Source organism: Pleuronectes platessa, chromosome 7 (assembly GCF_947347685.1).
Source record: "Pleuronectes platessa chromosome 7, fPlePla1.1, whole genome shotgun sequence".
In the NCBI taxonomy this organism is placed as follows: Eukaryota; Metazoa; Chordata; class Actinopteri; order Pleuronectiformes; family Pleuronectidae; genus Pleuronectes; species Pleuronectes platessa.
In genome coordinates this window covers 22,960,924-22,982,249 of record NC_070632.1, presented here as the reverse complement: position 1 = coordinate 22,982,249, position 21,326 = coordinate 22,960,924, and the positions used below count along the sequence as shown (strand labels likewise).

General features: G+C 40.2%; 2 protein-coding genes across 2 annotated transcripts; one reads left to right on the top strand and one right to left on the bottom strand.

The window, feature by feature from the left end:
- Positions 1 to 561: 561 nt before the first annotated feature.
- LOC128444554 (lymphocyte antigen 75) lies at positions 562 to 2,103 on the top strand. Its single transcript, XM_053427097.1, has 3 exons — positions 562 to 712; positions 814 to 1,191; positions 1,315 to 2,103. The coding sequence occupies exons 1-3, from the start codon at positions 676 to 678 to the stop codon at positions 1,695 to 1,697; spliced, it is 798 nt and encodes a 265-aa protein (XP_053283072.1). The 5' UTR covers positions 562 to 675; the 3' UTR covers positions 1,698 to 2,103.
- Positions 2,104 to 6,390: 4,287 nt separating this feature from the next.
- On the bottom strand, positions 6,391 to 16,990 carry LOC128444553 (uncharacterized oxidoreductase YjmC). Its single transcript, XM_053427096.1, has 11 exons — positions 16,771 to 16,990; positions 11,610 to 11,758; positions 11,313 to 11,501; positions 10,857 to 10,918; positions 9,637 to 9,690; positions 9,370 to 9,468; positions 8,987 to 9,122; positions 8,261 to 8,379; positions 7,801 to 7,896; positions 7,606 to 7,716; positions 6,391 to 7,003 (listed from the first exon to the last, which is right to left on the bottom strand). Exons 1-11 carry the CDS (start codon positions 16,776 to 16,778, stop codon positions 6,935 to 6,937), a joined length of 1,092 nt encoding a protein of 363 aa, XP_053283071.1. The 5' UTR covers positions 16,779 to 16,990; the 3' UTR covers positions 6,391 to 6,934.
- Between the last annotated feature and the right edge of the window lie 4,336 nt (positions 16,991 to 21,326).

Sequence of the window (21,326 nt, the reverse complement as noted above, 5' to 3'; positions counted from 1 at the left end):
GGACAGGACAGATATAATACAGAGTTGATGACATCAAATAACCCTGAGGGAGATGAGTGAATACAAAGAACTCCTGCCAGAGAGGATTTACAATGCAAAGCAGCCAGAACACTGGAAAGAAGAGTTATCATGTTGACTCCTCTGAATTATTTTAATAATTCTTCCAGGCATTGCTGCTGTTTTTGGTTGAGATCAGGAAACACACAACATGCTGGGGCTGAGGTGGTGCTCGGGCCTAGAAGGACTGGATCTGAGACATGTGGTGCAAATTGTGTCTCCATGAACACATCCATGTTGTACTGATGAACACTGGATACCTGAAAGCAGGCTTCAATATCCAGTGGGGTTACATTGTCAGATTGGTTGTTGTAATGAAAATAATAATAATAATAATATTTTTTAATAATACTCATCGTTTATTGTTCTTCTCTTTTCATCTGATCTACATTTTGGATGGAATTAGATTTTGTTTGCATCTTTGCCTTTTTGCATAAAGAGGCAAAGATGTCAGTGTTCTGTTAAACTCTTTTTGCATAAAGAGTTCAACAGAACACTGACTATTGTCAGTAGAAGAGGAGGAGCTGCTGTTACATTTCCCTAAAGCTGCACTAGAACTGGTTAAGTTAGGTGTTAGTGGTGAACACTGGCACAGACAGTCCACAGAGCAGGATCAGGATGGAAGGGATCTTCATTGGTGTCTTGTGTCTCTCAGGTCAGTCAATTTCACTGTTTGTATGATATCTAACAGGAAATCTGAATATAGAGATTAATTTGAGTCATCATACAAAACAAAAATAACTGGTTTCTCCTCAGGGTGCCTCACCTTCTCCACATGCCTCCTCCATCAGTACCACTTTGTGTCTGATGCAATGAATTGGACTGAAGCTCAGAGCTACTGCAGAGAGACGTACACAGACCTGGCCACTATTGAAAACATTGAAGAAATGGAGAAACTTAACGACACAGTTTCCACCGCTGGTCACAGCTCTGAGATTTGGATTGGCCTGTACGGTCATATTGACTGGAAGTGGTCAGATGGGTTCAACCAGAGTGGAGCTGAATATAGCAGATGGGATACATATAATCGTAACCCAAACTATTATGAAGCCAATGAGTTCTGTGTGGCCATGATCAATAGAACATGGCATGCTTATGACTGCAGTAAACAGATTCCATTTGTCTGCTCCACAGGTAATGTTGTGCTTTTAATTGATCTTTAATATACAACATAATGTATAAGATATGATTTTGAAAACCATTGTGTGATCTCAACAATCCCTCTTTTGTTCTCAAACTTAACTGCCGGAACATTAGATGATTTGGACCTTGTGCTAGTGAATCCAGCAAAGAATTGGTCTGAGGCTCGGAGGCACTGCAGAGAACACTTCACAGATCTGGCCACTGTGAGGAACGACACTGACTACAACAAGATACTGCGCAAGACATCGTACTTGAAGGAATGTCCAGAATCGGCGTGGATCGGTTTGTACGGAGATCGTCAGATTTACTGGTCCGACGGGAGTAACTACTCAGTCAGCTTCTGGTATCACGGTTACAACCCACTTGGCTCAATGGAGGTCGTATGTGGTGTTGCAGATTTGGAGAAGGGAGGAAAATGGAAGTTATTTTCCTGTCAAGAAAGAAAACCATTTGTCTGCTACAGCATGGACAAGCGTGGATGGTGCTTCCTTGAGTGAAAGAGAGAGAACACATCCTGACATTAGAAAAACAGTTATTGTCTCAATAGTGATCTAATAACATTATAGCATTAATGAATATTTGGATGATGTTTGTTCTGTCCATTGTTTGTTTACAGTGAGAGAAACTAGAAATGTCGTTTGATGTACTTGTATGTTGTCACTTCATGAATCTGCTCTGTAATGGTTCTTCAAGACAAACTGACACGTTGGAACATTTTGACTGTTAGTCAAAGCTCTTAGCTCTCAGCAGTTTTTTTGGGTTAGATTTTTTTAATATTCACTGGTTTTGGTTTTATGGAAATCCCTGTCTTATAGTAAATTGATTGGTAAGATTAATTAGATAGTCAAAAAGGTGTAAATGAATAAATGCATCAATAAATATATTAAATGCAACATAAATAAATGACTTGTATGTTCTTCTATTTTCTTTTTGATATAAAATACCTTGAGCAGCACACATTAGGAGCTTCATTAAATATATTGTATTGAAATAGTGACCAGCAGAGGTCGCTAAGTGTTACCAAATTCCTCATATCTCCAAACATGACCTGCTAATTAAAACTTTTAATGGATTTTTTCCTCCTCTGTAAACGGTGGACGAATCAATTGGCCACGGCAGTATTTAACATCGGCTTTTTAGGCTACTTATTTAATCATTAATATTTAAATGATAATAATGGATTGCTTTGGTGGTGAATACAATAAAAAATCTATGTAACAATAATATTTAGCTGCTCATTAGAAAACACATGAGGTACAGAAACATAAAATAAATGGAACACTTGGTTATATTGTAGTGTTGGTTCTCTGAGTGAAGAGACTACCTCTCCACTCTACAACATATTCTATATGTATAGGGAATGATCCCCCTGCTCTCAAGGTGCGTGGACATTTATTTTATATATACAAGCTTGCCCGGCCACACCCTGCAGTTCACCTATAAAACACCTGTGTTGGCGTGAAATCCATTGATAGTTTGATTGACACATGTGTCTGAGAGGCCTAAGAGTGGGAGAGACAGTCTCTTCACTCAGAGAACCAAGGTGACAACGTAACCGAGCATCATCAGTTGCATCAAGATTATCTCTAAAACATTTTCCATATGTAAAGGGCAACTCTTTTAGAAACCTTGCAAAGAGACAATACCTTCCCAAAAGCCGGTATTTGACAAATGCATAATTTACAAATCCACATAACATTCTGAAATCAGCAAGTATCCCAAATCCACCCTGAAACACATTCATAGACCCAGGACAGATATAATACAGAGTTTGATGACATCAAATAAACCTGAGGGAGACGAGTGAATACAAAGAACTCCTGCCAGAGAGGATTTACAATGCAAAGCAACCAGAACACTGGAAAGAAGAGTTATCATGTTGACTCCACTGAATTATTTCAGGATGTCGGATAATTCTTCCAGGCATTGCTGCTGTAGAGCTGCTTTGGTTGAGATCAGGAAACAGACAACATGCTGGGGCTGAGTTGGTGCTCGGGCCTAGAAGGACTGGATCTGAGACATGTGGTGCAAATTGTGTCTCAATGAACACATCCAGTGGTGTATAAAGTACTTGAAAATTGAAAATTTTGAACCCTAGATGCTGAGGTTTAAATACTATTGGACTAGTGCATCTGAACCTCTGTGGAAGACAGAGAACCAACACAACAGAATAAACAAGTGTCTCTTGTGTCTGCCTAAGAACACTAATAGTCACAGTATAACCACAAAAAAATACTGTAAATATCCCTAAACATGGACCTTCCACTTCCTAATCAGCAGGAATGATACGCAATGCCCCTTATGATAACTCCTCAAAAGGAAAAATGTTCTAGAAACACAAAATAGGATTGTTTTCCTCTTTTGTTAACAACTTGGACAGTGCTAGAGAAGAAAAAACCACTGGACACAGTATAGTTTTGCTGCGGGCCAAATGTCAAACAGAATAATAAAGACTGAAGTGAACTGAGCTCCTGCATGAGCACCTGGATAATTCTAATGGGAATAAATGGATGGGGAATGTGGTTTAGTGAGGTCCTCGGATCGGCCCGGCCAGAGTTGGTCACGATTTCATTATATTAGTATTTAAGAGTTTTGATATTTTATGTTTCTCTAATCTCTCCCAATGTTGAAGAAAATTAAAAAAAAATGGATTCCATCTGATCTGATTGCTAAGTTAGACTGTCTAATTAATATCAACAGTTGGAAGGCACAAAACTACGTGCAACTCAACAACTCAAAATCAGAAATAATATTATTCAAACCACCCAACCCCATCAATCACATTGAGCATATACTGTACCTGGTCATTTAATGTTAAGCCTGTTGCCAGAAACCTAAAAGTTAAAAATCAGAACCATCTCCAAAATCACACCTGTACTTTCACACCCAGACTTGTGTCGAGGGAATTTAACCCAGACATGTAACAATGCTGTAAGAACTGAATCAAACACCACACATACACGAGTACTCAGTTTTTACTTGCAAGGGAAGTCCTTGCAAGGGAAGTCCGCACCTCTGAAGCAGCCAACTTCAACGGACCTTCCCTAACACAGTGTATTTATTCACATAGCTCAGTATTACAACACATCGTGGGTTGGGTATTATAATTTCTTGATAATTCCTTAGTCTTCAGGGATTTGCCTTATCTGGTAATAACCCATTCTACACATAATGGAAAAATAACCTTTATGGTTTCATAACCATAACAGACAGTTCCTTAAAAATCAACTTTAGGCAAGGCACAGCTGTGGTTAGTCAGGCAAAAAAGAGGCTAACTCTTGTGTAAGAATGTCGCCTACAGCTTAGAAGCTTACTTCAGCATTTTCCAGACAGCACTGAATAACAACTCCTACACCAGGTCATATTCAGTTCATGCAGGTCATATTCAGTTCATGATAACTTATATACAATTATTCCAACACTTGCAAAAAGTAATTCATACACTAGTTTTCTCTAGACTGGAGTACTGTAACTCCCTCCTCTCTGGCATAAGCCAAAAGTCACTCTCCCACTTCCGACTAGTTCAGAACGCAGCAGTTTGGCTCCTCACTGGTCTTAAAGGAAACATCACATCGCCCTGATCCTTTCTTCTCTCCATTGGCTCCTTGTCCATTGTAGAATTGTTTTAGGATTTTACTGATCACTTTTAAAGCACGCCAGGGTTCAGCCCCAAGCTACAACACAGAACTGTTGACCCCTTATGTGCCTGCACGTACCTTAGATCTTCAGGTGGAGCCCTGCTTGCTGTTCAAAGGTCAAGATTGAAAACTAAAGGGCCCCACAGCTTTTAAATGGCCTACCAGAGGAGACAAGGCTCGCAGAGTCAGTGACATCCTTTAAGTCACTTTTTAAATCCCATTATTATAGACTTGCTTTTTATAGACCTTTTTTTTCCTTGTTCACTTGTTTTTATTGTCATAATACTGCTTTTACGTGTTCAAGTTTTTATTTACTTTTCTTGCTTGTTGTCAAAGCACTTTGTAAACTCTGTTTTTTTTTTTAAGTGCAACATAAATAAAGTTTCTTTTTATTAAAACTAACTAACAGACAATCAGACGAACACATCGCGGATGTAATAAAATCGATTCACTGTCTGTCTTCACAACATTAATTCTATAGACATTAAGACAACGTGCAGGTTGTCAGTATTCTTGATTGCATTGTTGGAATATTCCTATAGTTCTATAATGAGATGACATAAGAGGGCATGACAGTAGTTTGGCTGAAAAGACAAGGCTGCATACAGATAGGCCAGCATTATTTAAAATGTTCTATATGTTGAGATATAATAAAGAAAATTCGGATGTCAAATAGACATCAACTATGCACTGATAGAATATTTTTTACCACTTTAATTAAGGCTTTTTCAACAACTAATCACATAAAACCTGAGGCCGTTGGGTCAAACTATATTGTAACAATCATTGATCTATTAATTACTTTTGATTTGATCTTTATTTTCATCGTCTGCAGCCCGCACCACTTTTTGCCCTTCAGGATACAGATAAATAAATATATTCAACATTTTAAACTATATCAGCTTTTCAGAATGCATAAAGGAAATTAAAACCAAATAATGTGGTCCTTTGAACAACACTCAATAAAATATAATTAACCTCTTGGTTCTCTTAGTGCTGTTTATATATAAATGTCCAGTTACGCATTAATCCTTCCAGCTCCAGTTGCTTAAAATAAATTATCTTCCTCCATCTATTCCTCTCTTCTTCCTCTATGGTAGTATTTATACTCCACATGCACGTTTACCGGACTCAGAGTTAACTGAAATGACTCAGAACAGCTGAACCATCTCAGGGTTGATCAGCACAGAGGTCAGGGTTAGCCTCAGTTTGTTGCTTTCTGCAAATTACACTACAAACAACACCAACATCACAGAAAATTTTAACAAGTAAATGAAAACGTGTCAAAATGAATAGCTGGTACTCAGTTGATGAAGGCAAAGGCATTATTTGAACATAAAGTTAAATCATGACACGCAATAATTAATAAAATATATTAAAGATGACATTCATATATTTATATAAACTGTGAGTTAAAGGTGTGTTGATAAATGGAATTTCACTCATAAATTGTAACTCATGTTGCTATCTGGTGGTTGATATGCATATGGGTTCTTGTTTTTGAAGATACAGAAGATGTTGAAAAACAGCGATGAAATAAAAGTCATAGATGTAAAAGTATATCTTTTTTAATAAGGCACAAATGAATATTGCTTTATATAACCTTGGAGTAAAAAGAAAATCTGAACATGGTCCCATAGTCAATTTAAAAAGCTTTTATAAAGTATATTTAGAAAAATGGTTTATACAGGGAATGAGCCAACTGGCTCGTTAAAACCAAATCATCCTCAACATCACCACCCAGTCTTTCTTAGATCAATCACATCTGATGGTAAACAAGAGCTTCAGACAAATCTGCATATTTCACTCACAGAGAAACAACATCTTGAAGACATGTTTACGTTTTGACATCTGCAGATGAGTTATCTCCAGACATCCAAAATATTTAAAATAAGTTTTCAAAATTTCCCTTGAACCTTTGATCTTTTCCTTTCCACTTAACATTTACGTGGTAATTTCTTTCCAAATGAACCTTTGAAAAATCTGCATAAGCCATGACTGTCAACGTGCAGTACATGAAGCCACATTCCAACGTTGCACTGTGGAGGAGCAAAAGAGCCAGATTCCTTCCATGTTGAGAATTTCAGCTGGCATGATTATTGATCGGGGAGGATCTTGTCACATGGCAGCAGCGGGCTGACGCCGATTTTCTGCGCACATTCATTCTGCAGACAAATCAAAAATCAAGTCAGGTTAACTCAGCCTAAAAGATTGTTTGGCTTAATGCACTAGCGGGACATTTAGGGTAATATGCTCAACTGATTTCTTGCAGAAGTTATGCCCCTTTTCTACCCGTCAATAACCCACTAACATACATTCACTCCTGGATCAAGTGTTTCTGCAGTAGACAAGGGTTTTAATTGACTCTGGCCCCAATAGGAAGGGATGGAAACATGACACTTGGGTGAATCCGCCAATTTATTCTTCCTCTTTATTTTGCCGGTATCGTGTTGCTGAACTTTCGGGCATCGACACATAAGAGCCAGGAACAGGAACGACTCAACTGTTTAAAAACACCAATTGTACTTTCTGATTTTGGTCTGAGGGTTATTAGATAAGATGATCGATGTCATGTGTGTACAGTAAACATGAAGCTCGAGCGGCAGCTAACTGTCTCAGCTTAGCATATGAAGTAGAAGGGACACAGAGAGCCTGGTTTGGTCCAAAGATCAACCTACCGACACCTCTAAAGCTCACTAATACACAACATGCTCTACAGGGCTCCACGGGCCAGACTGTTTGGTGTCGTCACTTTCTGAAATCTTACCATGTAGTTGACAACATTGATGTGGTAGGGAATCCCACCCATCTCCTCACACTTCTTCATATTCATCCTCTCCGGGTCTCCAGCAGCCAGGACAGGACTCTCTGCCTCAGCCTAGGACCACAGAAAGAAGTTAAATTGTTACTTTGTTTTAAACTTGAATAGTTTTTCAGCATTGCACCATTAGGATGCACTCACGGGGTCCAGGCCTCTCTGGATGGACAGCAGGTCAGCCATCCTGTCGTTAAAACCATCAGCAAAGTTCTCTGGGTTGATCGCCACAAAACACTGACCCTGAGAACATAGAGAGGACAATGACCACACTGTGCACATAGAGCCAATATAAAGAAAAGGGACTTATAAACATGTCAAATTCGAGCCACGGCTGACTCTCTGATTTCTTTTAGATAACAGTGGCTGTAAAAGTCTGCTGATACAACTCGGCTCCACAGAACTCTGCCCATCATGCCTCATTTATTTGCTGTCGTTAACAAAGTAATAAATTATACTGATGCTTAGTCAACTGGGCAATAATAAAACAAACAGGTTGTTCATCTCCATGCAGGAGTTAAATACATTTCTAAAGATTACTTTTCCAATCCAGATTCATGAGGTGTTTTGAAGTAACTAATGTGTTCAAGTAAAAAACTAAACGTACCAGGTCTGCAACACGATCCGTTACTTTCCAAGTGCGGACATGTTTGCTGTACTTGGCGCCGGCCAAGATACCACAGAACACCTCCACCATCATTCCCAAGCCGTAGCCTTTATATCCTCCTGAAACAAACAGACACAGAATGACATGAATGTAATGAAGTCATTTAATATATAGAAAAAATCTGTACAGTATAGACAAAAAATGATATCATGGGGCAGAATGTACAATTATACAACAACAGAGTGAGCTAGGATATTGCCCCTCCCACCCATTAAGAACGCAAATTAAATCAGGTACATGTTATTTCATGTGGGCCTTTTGCATTTCTTATCTAGTGAATGATGAAGGAGAAAACAGCTCTGTTTATTTCTCCTCAAAGAGGATGTGATAAATTTCATCTCCTGACCAATGAAAATAAACTTCTACAAGAAGTATAAAGTGTGAAGGCTGTTTCTGTGTGTGTTCTTTCACTCTACACCTGCCGCTGACGGCTGTGTCACAACTCAGACACAGTCAGACACCTCCAACTCACCTAAACTCAGGGTAAACTGAGACAATTGATAACCAGCTTCGTAGTGCAGGTTATCAGAACGGCTTATGTTTGGTTGAGTGAGGCCGGAAAACAAAAATATGTCCTGGCTACGTTGAACTCGCTTTGCAGTAAAGGCCCCAGGATTTCTATCTCCCTGAGTTGAATGCCAACAGTTGTATCTTCTGGTTTCTGACCTGTGGCTTCACTGCCGCCGACGGGCACCAGTCCTCCTCCGTCTAGGACTCTCTTGGGATCTGTTGTCAGCTTTCCCTGAGCGTCACAGCCCCAGCCCTCGGGAATGGTGTCTCCACGACGCTCATGCAGCTCCACCTGTGCACATTACACATTCAGGACAAGAGTGGGATGACTTAACACACACACATCTCATTTAGCTGATAAGAACACAACATGTGATGTCATTGTATCAGGTAGTCAATTATTCTGAGTAGTCATTTCTGTTTAATCACAAACTTAAATAAGGCTGGGTGTACATTAGTCAAATAATTCAAAACTTCCTTGTGTAGGTGCAGTTTGTATGGCATGCCCTGAAGACCTAGAATGATAAACCTGATCTCACCTTTCCCAGTGCAACCGCGGATGTGGCCATATCCAGAACAAAGCTGTCTCCGTCTTTGGAAGGAGCTGCCACACTGATGGGGTTGGTGCCCAGAGTGCACTGCAAACAGCAGGATCACAGTGTTAGGAGGGGACAGATTTTCTACATGCAATATGTTTTTTCACTAAATAAATAAATACATACAGTAAATACATTAAACTTCCAGAGTACCAAAGGACCCGTTCATAAGTGGCATGCACTATGGTTTATATTATCAAATACATTTACCTCTTTAGCGCGTGAAGGAACCACCAGGGGGGATGTATTGGTAAAGGACATGCCCTGTGGTGGTCAGAAAATTATTAGAATACATGTTTAAATTCCAGCTTCCATCTGGATAAGAAAAAAGAAATGAAACTGAAAGATGAAAAGTGTTTAAACTAGATGCTAAATGCATGTAAGCAATCCTCATCCATTCTTCTCCCCTTTTTACATGACCTGCATCAGACTTGCAAAGATAATACAAGCCTTAATGAGAAAACAGGAGCTCCTTCAAAACCAGTGATGGGGAACCTCAGGTCTACATCAAAAGAATGAACTTCTTTATTGAACTGTCCACAAGGTCTTTGTGTCTACCCTCATCCCACTCACACTTCAGCATGTTAAATTAGAGATCTCTGTAAAGCTGAACCAAATCCCACACAAAACCCATTGCATCACAGTTCAGATTTTGTTTTCTTTCTCATCAATGCTCTCTACAAAGGACATCTGTGTCCACTCAGAGACAAAGTCCAATAATCAGGATCCTGCTGTCTTTCGGCCCAGACAGAAATCACTGCTTATACCCTAAACATGCAAATATGTCTGACATTTCCATTGATTCTTATCTTTAACTTAAATGCAGCAAAAAAGAGTCAATTCAATCAACCTCAACCCATCTTTCTTTCACATCCAGGCTTCCATCCCTGCTTGTAGGGAAGATGATGTGAAAACGTCTCAGTCACTGGTCTTCTCCAATATCCTTACCTACAATGTATGTAGATGTATAGTTTCTATAAAAGATCTACAACAATCCGGACACCATCTACATCTTTTCCAATGAAAATTGTCCTGGGGGCTTTATTCATCAAACTTACAGAGAGACAGGCCCCTGACTAGGAGTCTCAACTCCCCCGGGTCCCTATGGTTTTCCCACTGCTGCAGCTGGCATCAGCACATCTTCTCCCATGACCTTGATTCATAGCTTCATGTCTTTCCCTTCACCCCCATCTCTTAATTTTTCAACCATTACCCAAAGCCTTCACCCTTCAACCTTCCTCCAGACCCTCAATCATTTCACCTCACCTCCACCTACATTGTACAATAAAGTATTCTGATCCATACGATTATCGGTATGGTCTTGGTAATGAAATAAAATAGGAGAATCTTAAGATGATTTTAACTATTTGTCCTCAGCAGCAGTCTAAATGTTAAAGACAGATCAATAGGCTGATAAATGCTTCACTCACAATCATGTTTTCCTTCAGAGCTTGCATTGCATAGTATCCGGCAATACCATAATGATTGGAACCTACAAAAGAAAAGTGGCATCAGTCTATGATCAGCACACATGGTTTAAAAGAAATGGTATTTCATTGTCGATGTCAAAATCGACTCGAGAGGGATTTTAATTGCTGAAATTAAAGTGAATTGTATGGAAACACCAACTTGCTGAGTGCTTATTATCCTGTCATTCATCTTAACTACAGTTTACTGTTGTGTACCAAATACTATTCATCTTATAACAGGGAAAATAATTCCTTTTGAACACTGAACATTCAGTCTACTCAAATGAAGACCTGTATCTAATCCCTGAGCATGTTGGTGTGAAACATCGGCTCTCAATAAACCAGTTAACATGGTCTGAACCTTTATTGTTGTGGCCTTCTACAGTGTTGATGCAGTTAAAAAAAGACGGGACTGACCATGTGCCACCACCCAGCCAATGCCGACTTCCTTGGCTTTCTTTACGGCCATATTCATACAGAAGTTTCCCACCACAGGACCCAGGAGGTTCTTCCCATCTACCAGCGCAGTGGCCACGCTCTCCTTCTCGATCACAGGCTCACCGTCCTTGGCACAGATCCCTGTCTTGATGTCCTTCACATACATGTCTGTCAAAAAGTACAGCAATAGTTCTATTTGACCTACATCTTTATTACATGCAAAGACAATTGTGCTACTACCTTAAATTAAATGTGCAGATAAGTTCCGGCACTAACCCATCCTGTTGAGTCCATGGCTATAGTGGCCTCTGTGGTCTCCTTCCACCAGCACCTCAGCCAGGCTACGGGCATGATGCGGCTTGGTGCCAACAGCCGTCATACATCTCTCAATGAAGCCCTGCACCTCCAACTGGCTGATCAGACACCTGCAGAGAGGAAAATGGCATCAGATGTGAGAGGCGGACAACTTTGACGAAACAACCTTGATGACAAAGAGCCAGTCAGACACACATTTTCTCAGTTAAGGCACTTTAATAGCAGTTTTGGGTCAATACTGAACATGCAACTACACAGATATCCACAAAAGAGAAACCCATAACTTGTATAGGATAAGCATACAGATTGGATAAGATGTGGAGCTATCCTCATAGTATAGTCTGTATAGGGTGTCTCCTACACATCTGCAAACCATCAAACAGGCTGCACACCAACTGGTGCCCATGGAACAACAAATTTTTGAGGAATGTAGCCTGACGCCATCAGCAGATTATTACACAACAAGGAAAGATTGGTTGAGCATGGATCAATACAAACTAAATAGCAAGATGATCACATCATTGTTGGAATCGATTTTAGCTCTAGCAGAGTAATGCATTCAAAAGATGTAAGAAAAACTATTAGTATAACATTTCTTAAGAGATTACAGCAACATAGATACAGACAAAAAACCTTAATCCAAAACAAATCTGTGAAGTGAACACAATGAGCTCTTATAAGGATCTAACCATCAGAAAAGCAACTGCTGTAAAATCTTGAGAGTTGCATAACTGGTTCAAAAAACAGAGGCTCTGTTTTCGACATTAACTTTTTAAACATTTAGGGGGGAGGATGATGGGAAACTATCCTCCAGCCATTACTTAGGAGGAAACGTGTGTAAATCAAGATCTGGCAGAAGTGAGAACTCAAGAAAGAACTCTGTGTACGACCTCAAACTCCCTCACCAAACTTGAGCTGTGAGCAAAAACACACAACGTGTTGCATTTCTTTTTATCGGACACCACTGCGCTCTGAAGTGTTACATAATTGAAAGATCCCTCACCATCTTACAGCAAACACACTGAACTTTAACACTGATCCAAGGAGTCAAAGCAGAGAAGTGTGCATAGGGTTAGATGAGAAGATGCTACCATCATGTGCCTACAGTAAACATGAAGCTACAGCAAACAGCCAGTCAGTGAGGGTAACAAAAGTATCAGCACATCTAGACTGTAAAAACTAAACGTAGGTCACATCCTGAAGAGATAAACTCCCCAAATACTGCACATGCAACTACACAGATATTCACAAAGGAGAAACCCACAACTTGTATAGGGTATACAGGTATGATAAAATGTGGATCTATCCCCATATTATAGTCTGTATAGGGACTCTCCTATCCATCTGCAAAGACATACTGGTGCCTATGGAACAACAGAGGAATGTAGCATGAAGCCATTGGCAATTTGTTACACAACAAGTAAGAATTGGGAATGGTTCACAGCAAGATGATTACATCATTGTATGAATCAATTTTAGCTGCAGCAGAGTTATCCATTCAAATGATGTAAGAACAATAATTAGCATAACATCTCTTTAAATTAAGACAACCTAGACACAGATAAAAAACCTCAATCCAAAAAAAGTCGGATAAGTCAACACAACAGCTTTCGGTTTACATAAATGTTGGACTCTGACATCTGGTCTAAAAAGCAAAGCAAGGCAAATGCAAAGTTGCCAATGCATGTCATTTTCCACAAAGGTCAACACTGCCATTGCCCCACATTCTGCAGGGTTTGACAGCATGGACAGTGCCATGCTAACTCAAAGTTTGAAGTCTGTGTTTGCAGCACAGACTTCACAACCTGTAAACATACTGATGATGTAGGTCAAACAGTAAATTCCAATCGGGGTTGCATTACTACTGAAAATAGAGCTCAGAAGAAACATTAAGAAAGTTTGACCACTGGAAACTAAATTACAACCATACTGTTGATTTTGCAAAACAACGATAAGCTGAGTGAAGATTGGAAGTAGCAGGACATCATGTTCCAGATGTTTTGGAAAAAACTTTCTTGGTCCAAACTTTGAAAAATGGTATCACTGTCTCCGTCAAAGACTTATTTATTTATATACACATAATATTGCTTATACATTGTGCTAGCACAATACGGAAGTATAATTGAGCCACCTCAAATATGCCTATAATTCACAGTTTACAACCAGAACCTGAAGGAGCAGCAAATGAGACGTAAAAGTTGAAAGAAATAATAATGTTCACATTATCGAGATAAATATAGATATCCACTGAAGGGATATGATCTTCAAAAAAAATCAATTCCCTATGCAGTTAGTTTAATTAGGGATTAAGGAGTTACATGTTTGACTAAATGCATGACTATATTCAGCCCACTTACTCTTTGAATACACATTACGAAATTAGATAATGTTCCAGGGTGAATTTCAATAAATCTTAAAGGCCAATTTAAGTAGTAACATAATGATCAAGTGCCATTTCTACCATAATTCAGCAAACGCTATTTAACTGGAAAATGATGACCACAGTTATGAAAAAATCTTGTCTTAGCACTGATTTTTTTTTTTTTAAACAACCCACATCTGTGTTACTGAACTGTATTATGCAATGCTCCCTTCTTTTTCCTCTGTTCTTCTTCATTTCCCCCAGGTTTCCTCCACTGAGCTTTGTGGTATTTTTTATCGACTTGTGTCATAAATTTAGGAATGCACCATGATTGCATCCAGACCTAGGCAGGAGTGTTGGCGGGCTGGCCTCTCGCTTCCTGTGCAAAGAAACAGTTTTTCTGTACGAACGGCTTCACCAAGGACTGATGCAAATCAGTAGGAGCCTCTGCATTGAGCATCGAGACTGTATTTGGGTAATTACCGTGTGATGCATCACTTTTAGCTGGCTGGTTCTAGTTTCTTACAAGGACCTAATCATAAAAATATCACATGTTATAAAATCTTGACTTGCATAACTGGTTAAAAAAATAGATGCTCTGATTTCGACATCAACTTCTTGAACATTCAGGTTCCACACTGAAAAAATATTGGGGGAGAATAATGGAAAACTGTCCTTCAGCCGTTATTAAGGAGGAAACGTGTGCAAATCAAGATCTGACAGAAGCAAGAGCTCAAGAAGAACTCGCAGGACCTCAAGTCCTCCCCCCACCAATCTTCAGCTCTGAGCAAAAACACATAAAACGTGTTGCATTACTTTTATCCCAGACATCGGACACCACTGTGCTCTGATGTGTTACATAACTGAAGGATCCCTCCTCATCTTACAGCAAACATGCTGAACTTAAACACTGATCCAATAAGTCAAAGCAGAGAATTGTGCTGAGGGTTATATGAGAAGATGCCCCCGTCATGTGTACAGTAAACATGAAGCTACAACAAACAGCCAGTCAGTGAGGGTAACAAAAGTATCAGCACATCTAGACTGTAAAAACTAAACCTTAGCGTTTTGACTCCTTTTGGTTGGCAGTCACACCCTGAAGTTTTGCTAGTCGCCTGATAACTGCTTAATGAAGATATTTTCTGGCAGATAATCTCCCCGATTAGATGTTAAATATTTAAAACGTATTGACTGTATCTGAATTAAATAAATGAGGCAGATTTTGTAACATTTGTATAAAACTATGCTAGGCTAGCTAGCTACTGGCTCCTGCCACAATATTTAGCATACAGATGATTTATACCACTTGTATAGGTTTCCTACTAATAGCAGAAGGTCAAGCTTTAATTTGACCTCACTAGGAAATATTGGTATCAGATGTTATATTAATCCATTTATGCATAAATTCAGATTGCTCTGGTGTATACAAATCACCTGGACAGAACAAGGCCAGCAGCCTCCGTCTTTATCCAGTCTTTATGCTAAGCTAAGCAACAAGCTGCTGCCTCCAGCCACATATTAAGCACAAAGATGTGAGAGTTGCATCAATCTTTTCTCTGCATAAAATAATTTGTATATTTCCTTCAATGTTGCTCTCCTCTAAATAATTATATACAGCAGCACTTGAGTGCTACCGAGTTTATTTTCAGCAGGTCAAACCTTAACTTGACCTCACTTGCCAATAGTAAGTAGTGAAATCGATCAGTTTTACATGATATTTACCAGTTAACACATTAATTCAAATTGTCATTGTGTGTTTGTAACATTTGTACAGGAGTAGGCTATTTGTTTTCCTATTTGCAGTCTTTACGCTAAGCTAAGCAACCACATATTTAGCATACAGATAAGGGAATAAGATCAATCATCTCTTAGAACTAACCTAATAAGTATATGTTCTACAGTGTAATAAAGAATCTCAGCAACAGCAGTTGTGTACTTTCAGCAGAAGGTCAAGCATTTGACCTCACGAGCAAATAAGTAAGCTTAGAGAACTCCACCCAATGTCATAGCCACACATTCACACTATATTTGCATTCATTCACATTGTTATTATGTCTTCTCATGTTCACACAACTCTGCAGAAACCGCATGATATTGCAGTGGATGATCAACTAAAGCACATTGAATTGAACTGTTGGAACGAACTCAAAATGTACATATCTGCATCATGGTTCTGGTGAGGCGTCACAATAACACGCACACAAACACAGGTTCAATTGTTTGCACTGGTCTTTGAAAGTTAAAATAAGCACATCCGCCCGCGAACATGTGAACACGATGGTCACTTGTGCAGAATACAGGCTCTGTGCACAAAGGCAGAGATTGTAAACTGATAAAGCAGCCGAGAATCACACGATTCAACGTTAAAACCACTTTTAACCCTTGTATTCTCCGTTAAAACCCTTTCAGTGGAGCGGTACTTATTTCCTCTATTTCCTCATTGTCACATATATTGCTGACACCCACACGCTGTCCATTTTTGAGAAGTTGACTGAAGTTAAATGCAGTCCTGTATTTGCATTCATTGGAATTTGGGAGCGGCACAACCACAGCATGTTGCTTGCGGTGCAGTAGAAGTAAAGAAGATGCCTGGATCCTGAGGTGCAGAGCAAGCGGGCCTTCCTCTGAGTCCTGAAGCAAAGTGAAGTGTGTGAATCGGACTCATCTAGAGTGGAGATGCTTTCGGTTTCCGTTTGATACCTGCAGGACCCTGGCTCACCTCTGCACACGGACACACTGTGACTGGAGAGAGTTCCTTACCTGCTCATGTTGACTGTCCTTCGTGCTTCCACAGGTCGGTGTGAACGTCGTTCTTTCCTGGTTGCAGCAGCTTGTGACCTACAGCTGGAGTCGATGATTCACCATGGACTCCACCTCCTTCAGCCTCAGGCTCCACACAGCGGGGTTTGGAAACGCCTCCGTGTCATAGACTCTCCCAGGTATCCGGACTCCTGGCTGACTGGGTGTGTGTTCAGTGGGAGGGTTTGGTTTGGGGAGGAGAGGCCCGGAGGGGGAGAAAAGGGGGGGGGGGGGGGTCTCTCTCTGCCTCCTTAACATAGCATCAGTGCGTGATACTGTAAGTGGGGGCGGACGTGGGAAGTTATGTAAACCTTACGTGGTGTTGCTGCACACTTTGACATTGTTCCCTTGTAGGGAGGCCACCAAGAAGAATATCCACACAAACTTAATTTAAGGACTTCTTCTGTAGGTCACCTATAGACTGATCAATTAAGTCAATATAGCCTGTTCTCACTTGGAGTGACATTTAACCATAAGGTAATGGCCCTGAATGTAGCTGTGTGCATACTTATAATATATATATCATTATTCTGTGTGGGCATTTGGCCCGTCCCTTCTTGGAGTGACAAGACACCCCTAACTTACAAAAACATACAACCTATTAGATATTGTATCATATTTGTAATCATACTAAATATAAATACATACATAAAAACATGTGGGGGAAATGATAAAGAGAAGAGACGTAATAAAAAGAAAAATCTAAATGAATTCCAAATTAACTTAAAGAATTGTATTAGAAATCTGTCACTGGATTTGATAATGAGCTTTTTTCTCTTCTCCCAGGATTTCTCCAGGTAACTGTCTAGTTCATTAACTTATACTTATATAAATTAGCCTACTTATACAAATTTTAAAAAGTTTTCACACTGAACTGGTACATAGTGTACCTCATGAGACAATGTGTACATTTTGGTTAATACAATTATATATACACGATTTTTCTCTGTACATGCGAGATATTTTTCTCCTCATCTCCTCTTTCAAATAAACAATGATTTTTTCACTTATTGGCCGTCTAAAGTGTCTCGGGTAAATCTTTGTAATTGCACATTGTAAGAAAGGATCATGCACAATGCGTACTGCATATAATACTGACATGACTAGTGCCTTTCAGTTGGCTGTGCAGTCTGTCTGTGAAGCAAGAAAACATCTTAAGTGCTCGAAAGAAGTGGAAACATGAGACGTTCTTTAAACTTGGGGCGTTTTCAGTTACATAAGACCCATGGAGGAAGAGGATCACTGGAGAAAAACTTCTAACCATTCTGAGCATTGCTCCCCCTAGTGATGCTGATCATCTGTTTTAGATCAAGTCCACCATTGTACGTCTTGAGCTCATGGCGGAATGTGGGAGTGGAAGCAAGAGGAGCCGAGGAAAAACAAAACACAAAGTTGACTCTGGCTTCAAGCTTATACTTAAGGAATAGGAACCTGATTAGGATTTGGTTGTCACGTGTTTTTGTCTATTTTTTACAATATGTATATATATATAATTTACACAACATCTCTGAAGTTCAGCAGGCCACAGGATCAGCCACTCACTCATAAGGATGGTGAAGATGCACACAGCAAACTGCATATAACCTGTTCAACACACAAGTGTGTTCCAGTTGGACACAGTCCACACAGTCCGAGTTATGAACTTCAACCTCATTTACACGACAAATAAAACTAGATAAAAAAAGGCTTATCTTATTCAGAAGGGGAGAAAAGCGTATAGCTTAATGTGGCCAGTGTTTTCTTTTATAGGCTTAACATCTATAAATATGTTTGATAAAGGCTTAACCTAACTTTATCTTGCTTTTGAAACGGGGAGAGCAAAGTGTGTGGAAACCAGTTTAACGGCTCTATTAATTACCGGTCACATTACACAAGAGCTTCTACTGTTCCATGTTTCAGGCACTGTAACCAAATCATGTAGCAGGCTGTGCATAGATACAATAAGTTTACAACCTTTTGACTAAACTCTGTGCCCAATCACACATTTATGGTCTGGATATTTTAGAGCTACCACCTCCTGTGTCCAGGAAATCTCACCCTTGTAGTACTGGCCATAGTCAGTGGTTTATTGTTGTGTTCTCCAGCAGTCAATGACAGGAATTGTCCATTGCTACTTGCCTTCAGTCACTGTACGACATGCATCTGTTAAAAATACGGGCTGAGACAATGTGTTCGTCTGTTTACCAGCCGGAGGATTCCACTTGTCTGCAGTTAACCCCCGGGCTGGGAGGAGCACATCTGAAATGCCAGGAGACACAATGAAACCCTGCTGCTGCAACTTTGAAACATGGGTCATTTAGACGTTAATAATTTTCTTTCAGAGGATGGTCAGTTTACATTTGATTGCAGTGACTTCTTAAAAATGCAAATTGCAGATAGTGCCTAACTTTTACACATGATATAAATAATCTGAGTTTCAAAAAGAGTCCAATGTGGTGAGCAGCCTGTCTCAACAGCGGCAAACAATGAATCAACAGCTATAATGTGTCAGGAGCAATGATGGTGTCTGTAGATGGACGACACGTCTCCACTTCATCCCACTTTCCAGAAATATCCCCGATGTAAACACTGCCATCTTGCGGCGATTAAGAATCCACAGACCACACAGTTGCGATTGGGGGAGGGCCAAAGAGTCAATCTTTTTATAGCATCAAATAACTTACTGGAAAAACTTCAGTGTGACAAGAACTACCTAAAATTAACAGAAACCACTGAGAAAATATATTTGATCTGTACTTGGAAATTGGGAGTTTTTAACTTTGTCCAAATCGCTATCCTATAACACTGAAGAGGCAGGGTTGATGCTGTATACTATAACCAGCCAGCCAGCAGGGGGCGACCGAGACACTGTGGCCTCACTTTTGGAGAGCAGTCGTCCATTGTTTTTTAACAGCAGCAACCAAAGGCTCAGATCAACAGTTGCTTAATGAGTGTGTGTCACAGGATGTTTGCATATGACTCTGTGTACTTCACGTCCCTCTCTCTCCACTGGCATCTGCGAACAGGGCTGTCATTTAAGAACACCTCTGGGTGTCGTATCTGTATATGTGACACAATTCAGATGAGATTGCTGTGAAATGCTTTGAATAGTCTGGGCGTAACCTCAGAGTTGCTCCCTTGGCAGGTGTGTGTGTGTGTGTGTGTAGGGGGGCGGGGGGGCAGCTCATTTTGGTTGACGTCTCCTATAACTTCGGTTTGATCGTTAATGTTCTATTCATCCTTACAGAGACTTTAACTACCTGATGATGATAAGTCTAAAAATACCCCTTACTGTTAGTAAAAACATTTTTGTGTGTGTTCTTCCGGCATGTCTTCCAGGCAGAAGTCAGCGCCCTCTCCCTCAGCAACGCAAGCCTGTAATTCTCCACTGCTCGAGGACATCTGTAAGCCATTCTCTCCAGCCACAGGAGGAAAATAGAAAGTTGGAAGCTTGAGGCTGTGATTTGGGTATGTATAAATAAAGTAGCGAGCAGAGGAGAGGCTGCTAATATGATGGCTTTACGGGTGGGAGGTCAGCAGGAGCGGGACACCCAAGTCATCAAAGACGAGGGAGAAGGAGCGGATATGGCGTCCACATTTAGTGTCTGAATTGCTCAAGAGCTTCTTCGCTGGGTTTATTCCAAACTCTGACATGTACCGACTGGAATCGTTCTCAGCTATCACATCCTTCTTAATTTACATGTTGCCCCTCCCCCCATCTGTTCTAATCATCACATACTGTATGAGATGTTCGTTAACATGGCTTCACACTATACAAAAAGTGCACATCTATTGTCTGGCCCAAGCCCAACAGTCCCCTTAAATTCAAGACGCACCAAATTTCACACATTAATAGATATCAGCAACCTAAGCATGTAAAAAAAAATTCATCGGGACCAACGAATTATTCCCTTGTGAGTCATTGAAAACATTCTATTTCGCAATGTTGAACACAGCGAATATTATTTCCTAGATCCGCCCCCTGAAAAGCCTGATAGGTTGCCATGTTTAGTCCTTGGAAACATGGACTTTGGACTTTTGGTTGCGTTCTAATTTATTATTATGTGGTCCAACACAACATACAGCTGTGATGGTGATGCAAGAGGCATTGACTCAGGCTTTGTAGATGAACCAGGACCACTGGAGGAGTGGATACGAGCCATCGTACAGCTGCAGGCTTTCAGACTGCTGTTAACTCCTCTGTAGTGGTCTGCCCGGGCAGCCCTGCCTTACAGCTGGACAGCACATATACACTTCCCTTAAATGGTATGTTCTGTTTATAGCTGGTACAGCAGCGAGCTCACAGCTGGGATGAAAACAACCATGCCTCGCCTGTTTCACACAGACACCACCCCAGGATCAAACTCGAACATGGAGCCCATAAGTATCACTTTAAAGTTGGGTGTAGGTGCTGCAGCAGAACCGCAACCGCCATTTGAACCTTCATCGCTTCATCCATGTTTTCATTAGCTGAGAGGGGATCTGAAAAAGACCTGAACGTTTTGGTTTAGTTGGTAAAAGGAGAAAAAGAAGGTTAG

What these genes read in the sequence shown, in the direction of transcription:
- LOC128444554 (XM_053427097.1), top strand. Translation starts at nt 676, where the DNA reads ATGGAAGGGATCTTCATTGGTGTCTTGTGTCTCTCAG. An exon ending in TGGTGTCTTGTGTCTCTCAG is followed by an intron (nt 713 to 813) that starts GTCAGTCAATTT and finishes GTTTCTCCTCAG; the next exon opens with GGTGCCTCACCTTCTCCACA. An exon ending in TCCATTTGTCTGCTCCACAG is followed by an intron (nt 1,192 to 1,314) that starts GTAATGTTGTGC and finishes CCGGAACATTAG; the next exon opens with ATGATTTGGACCTTGTGCTA.
- LOC128444553 (XM_053427096.1), bottom strand. An exon ending in CCATGGACTCAACAGGATGG is followed by an intron (nt 11,502 to 11,609) that starts GTTAGTGCCGGA and finishes ACTTTTTGACAG; the next exon opens with ACATGTATGTGAAGGACATC. An exon ending in CCGCGGTTGCACTGGGAAAG is followed by an intron (nt 9,123 to 9,369) that starts GTGAGATCAGGT and finishes TAATGTGCACAG; the next exon opens with GTGGAGCTGCATGAGCGTCG.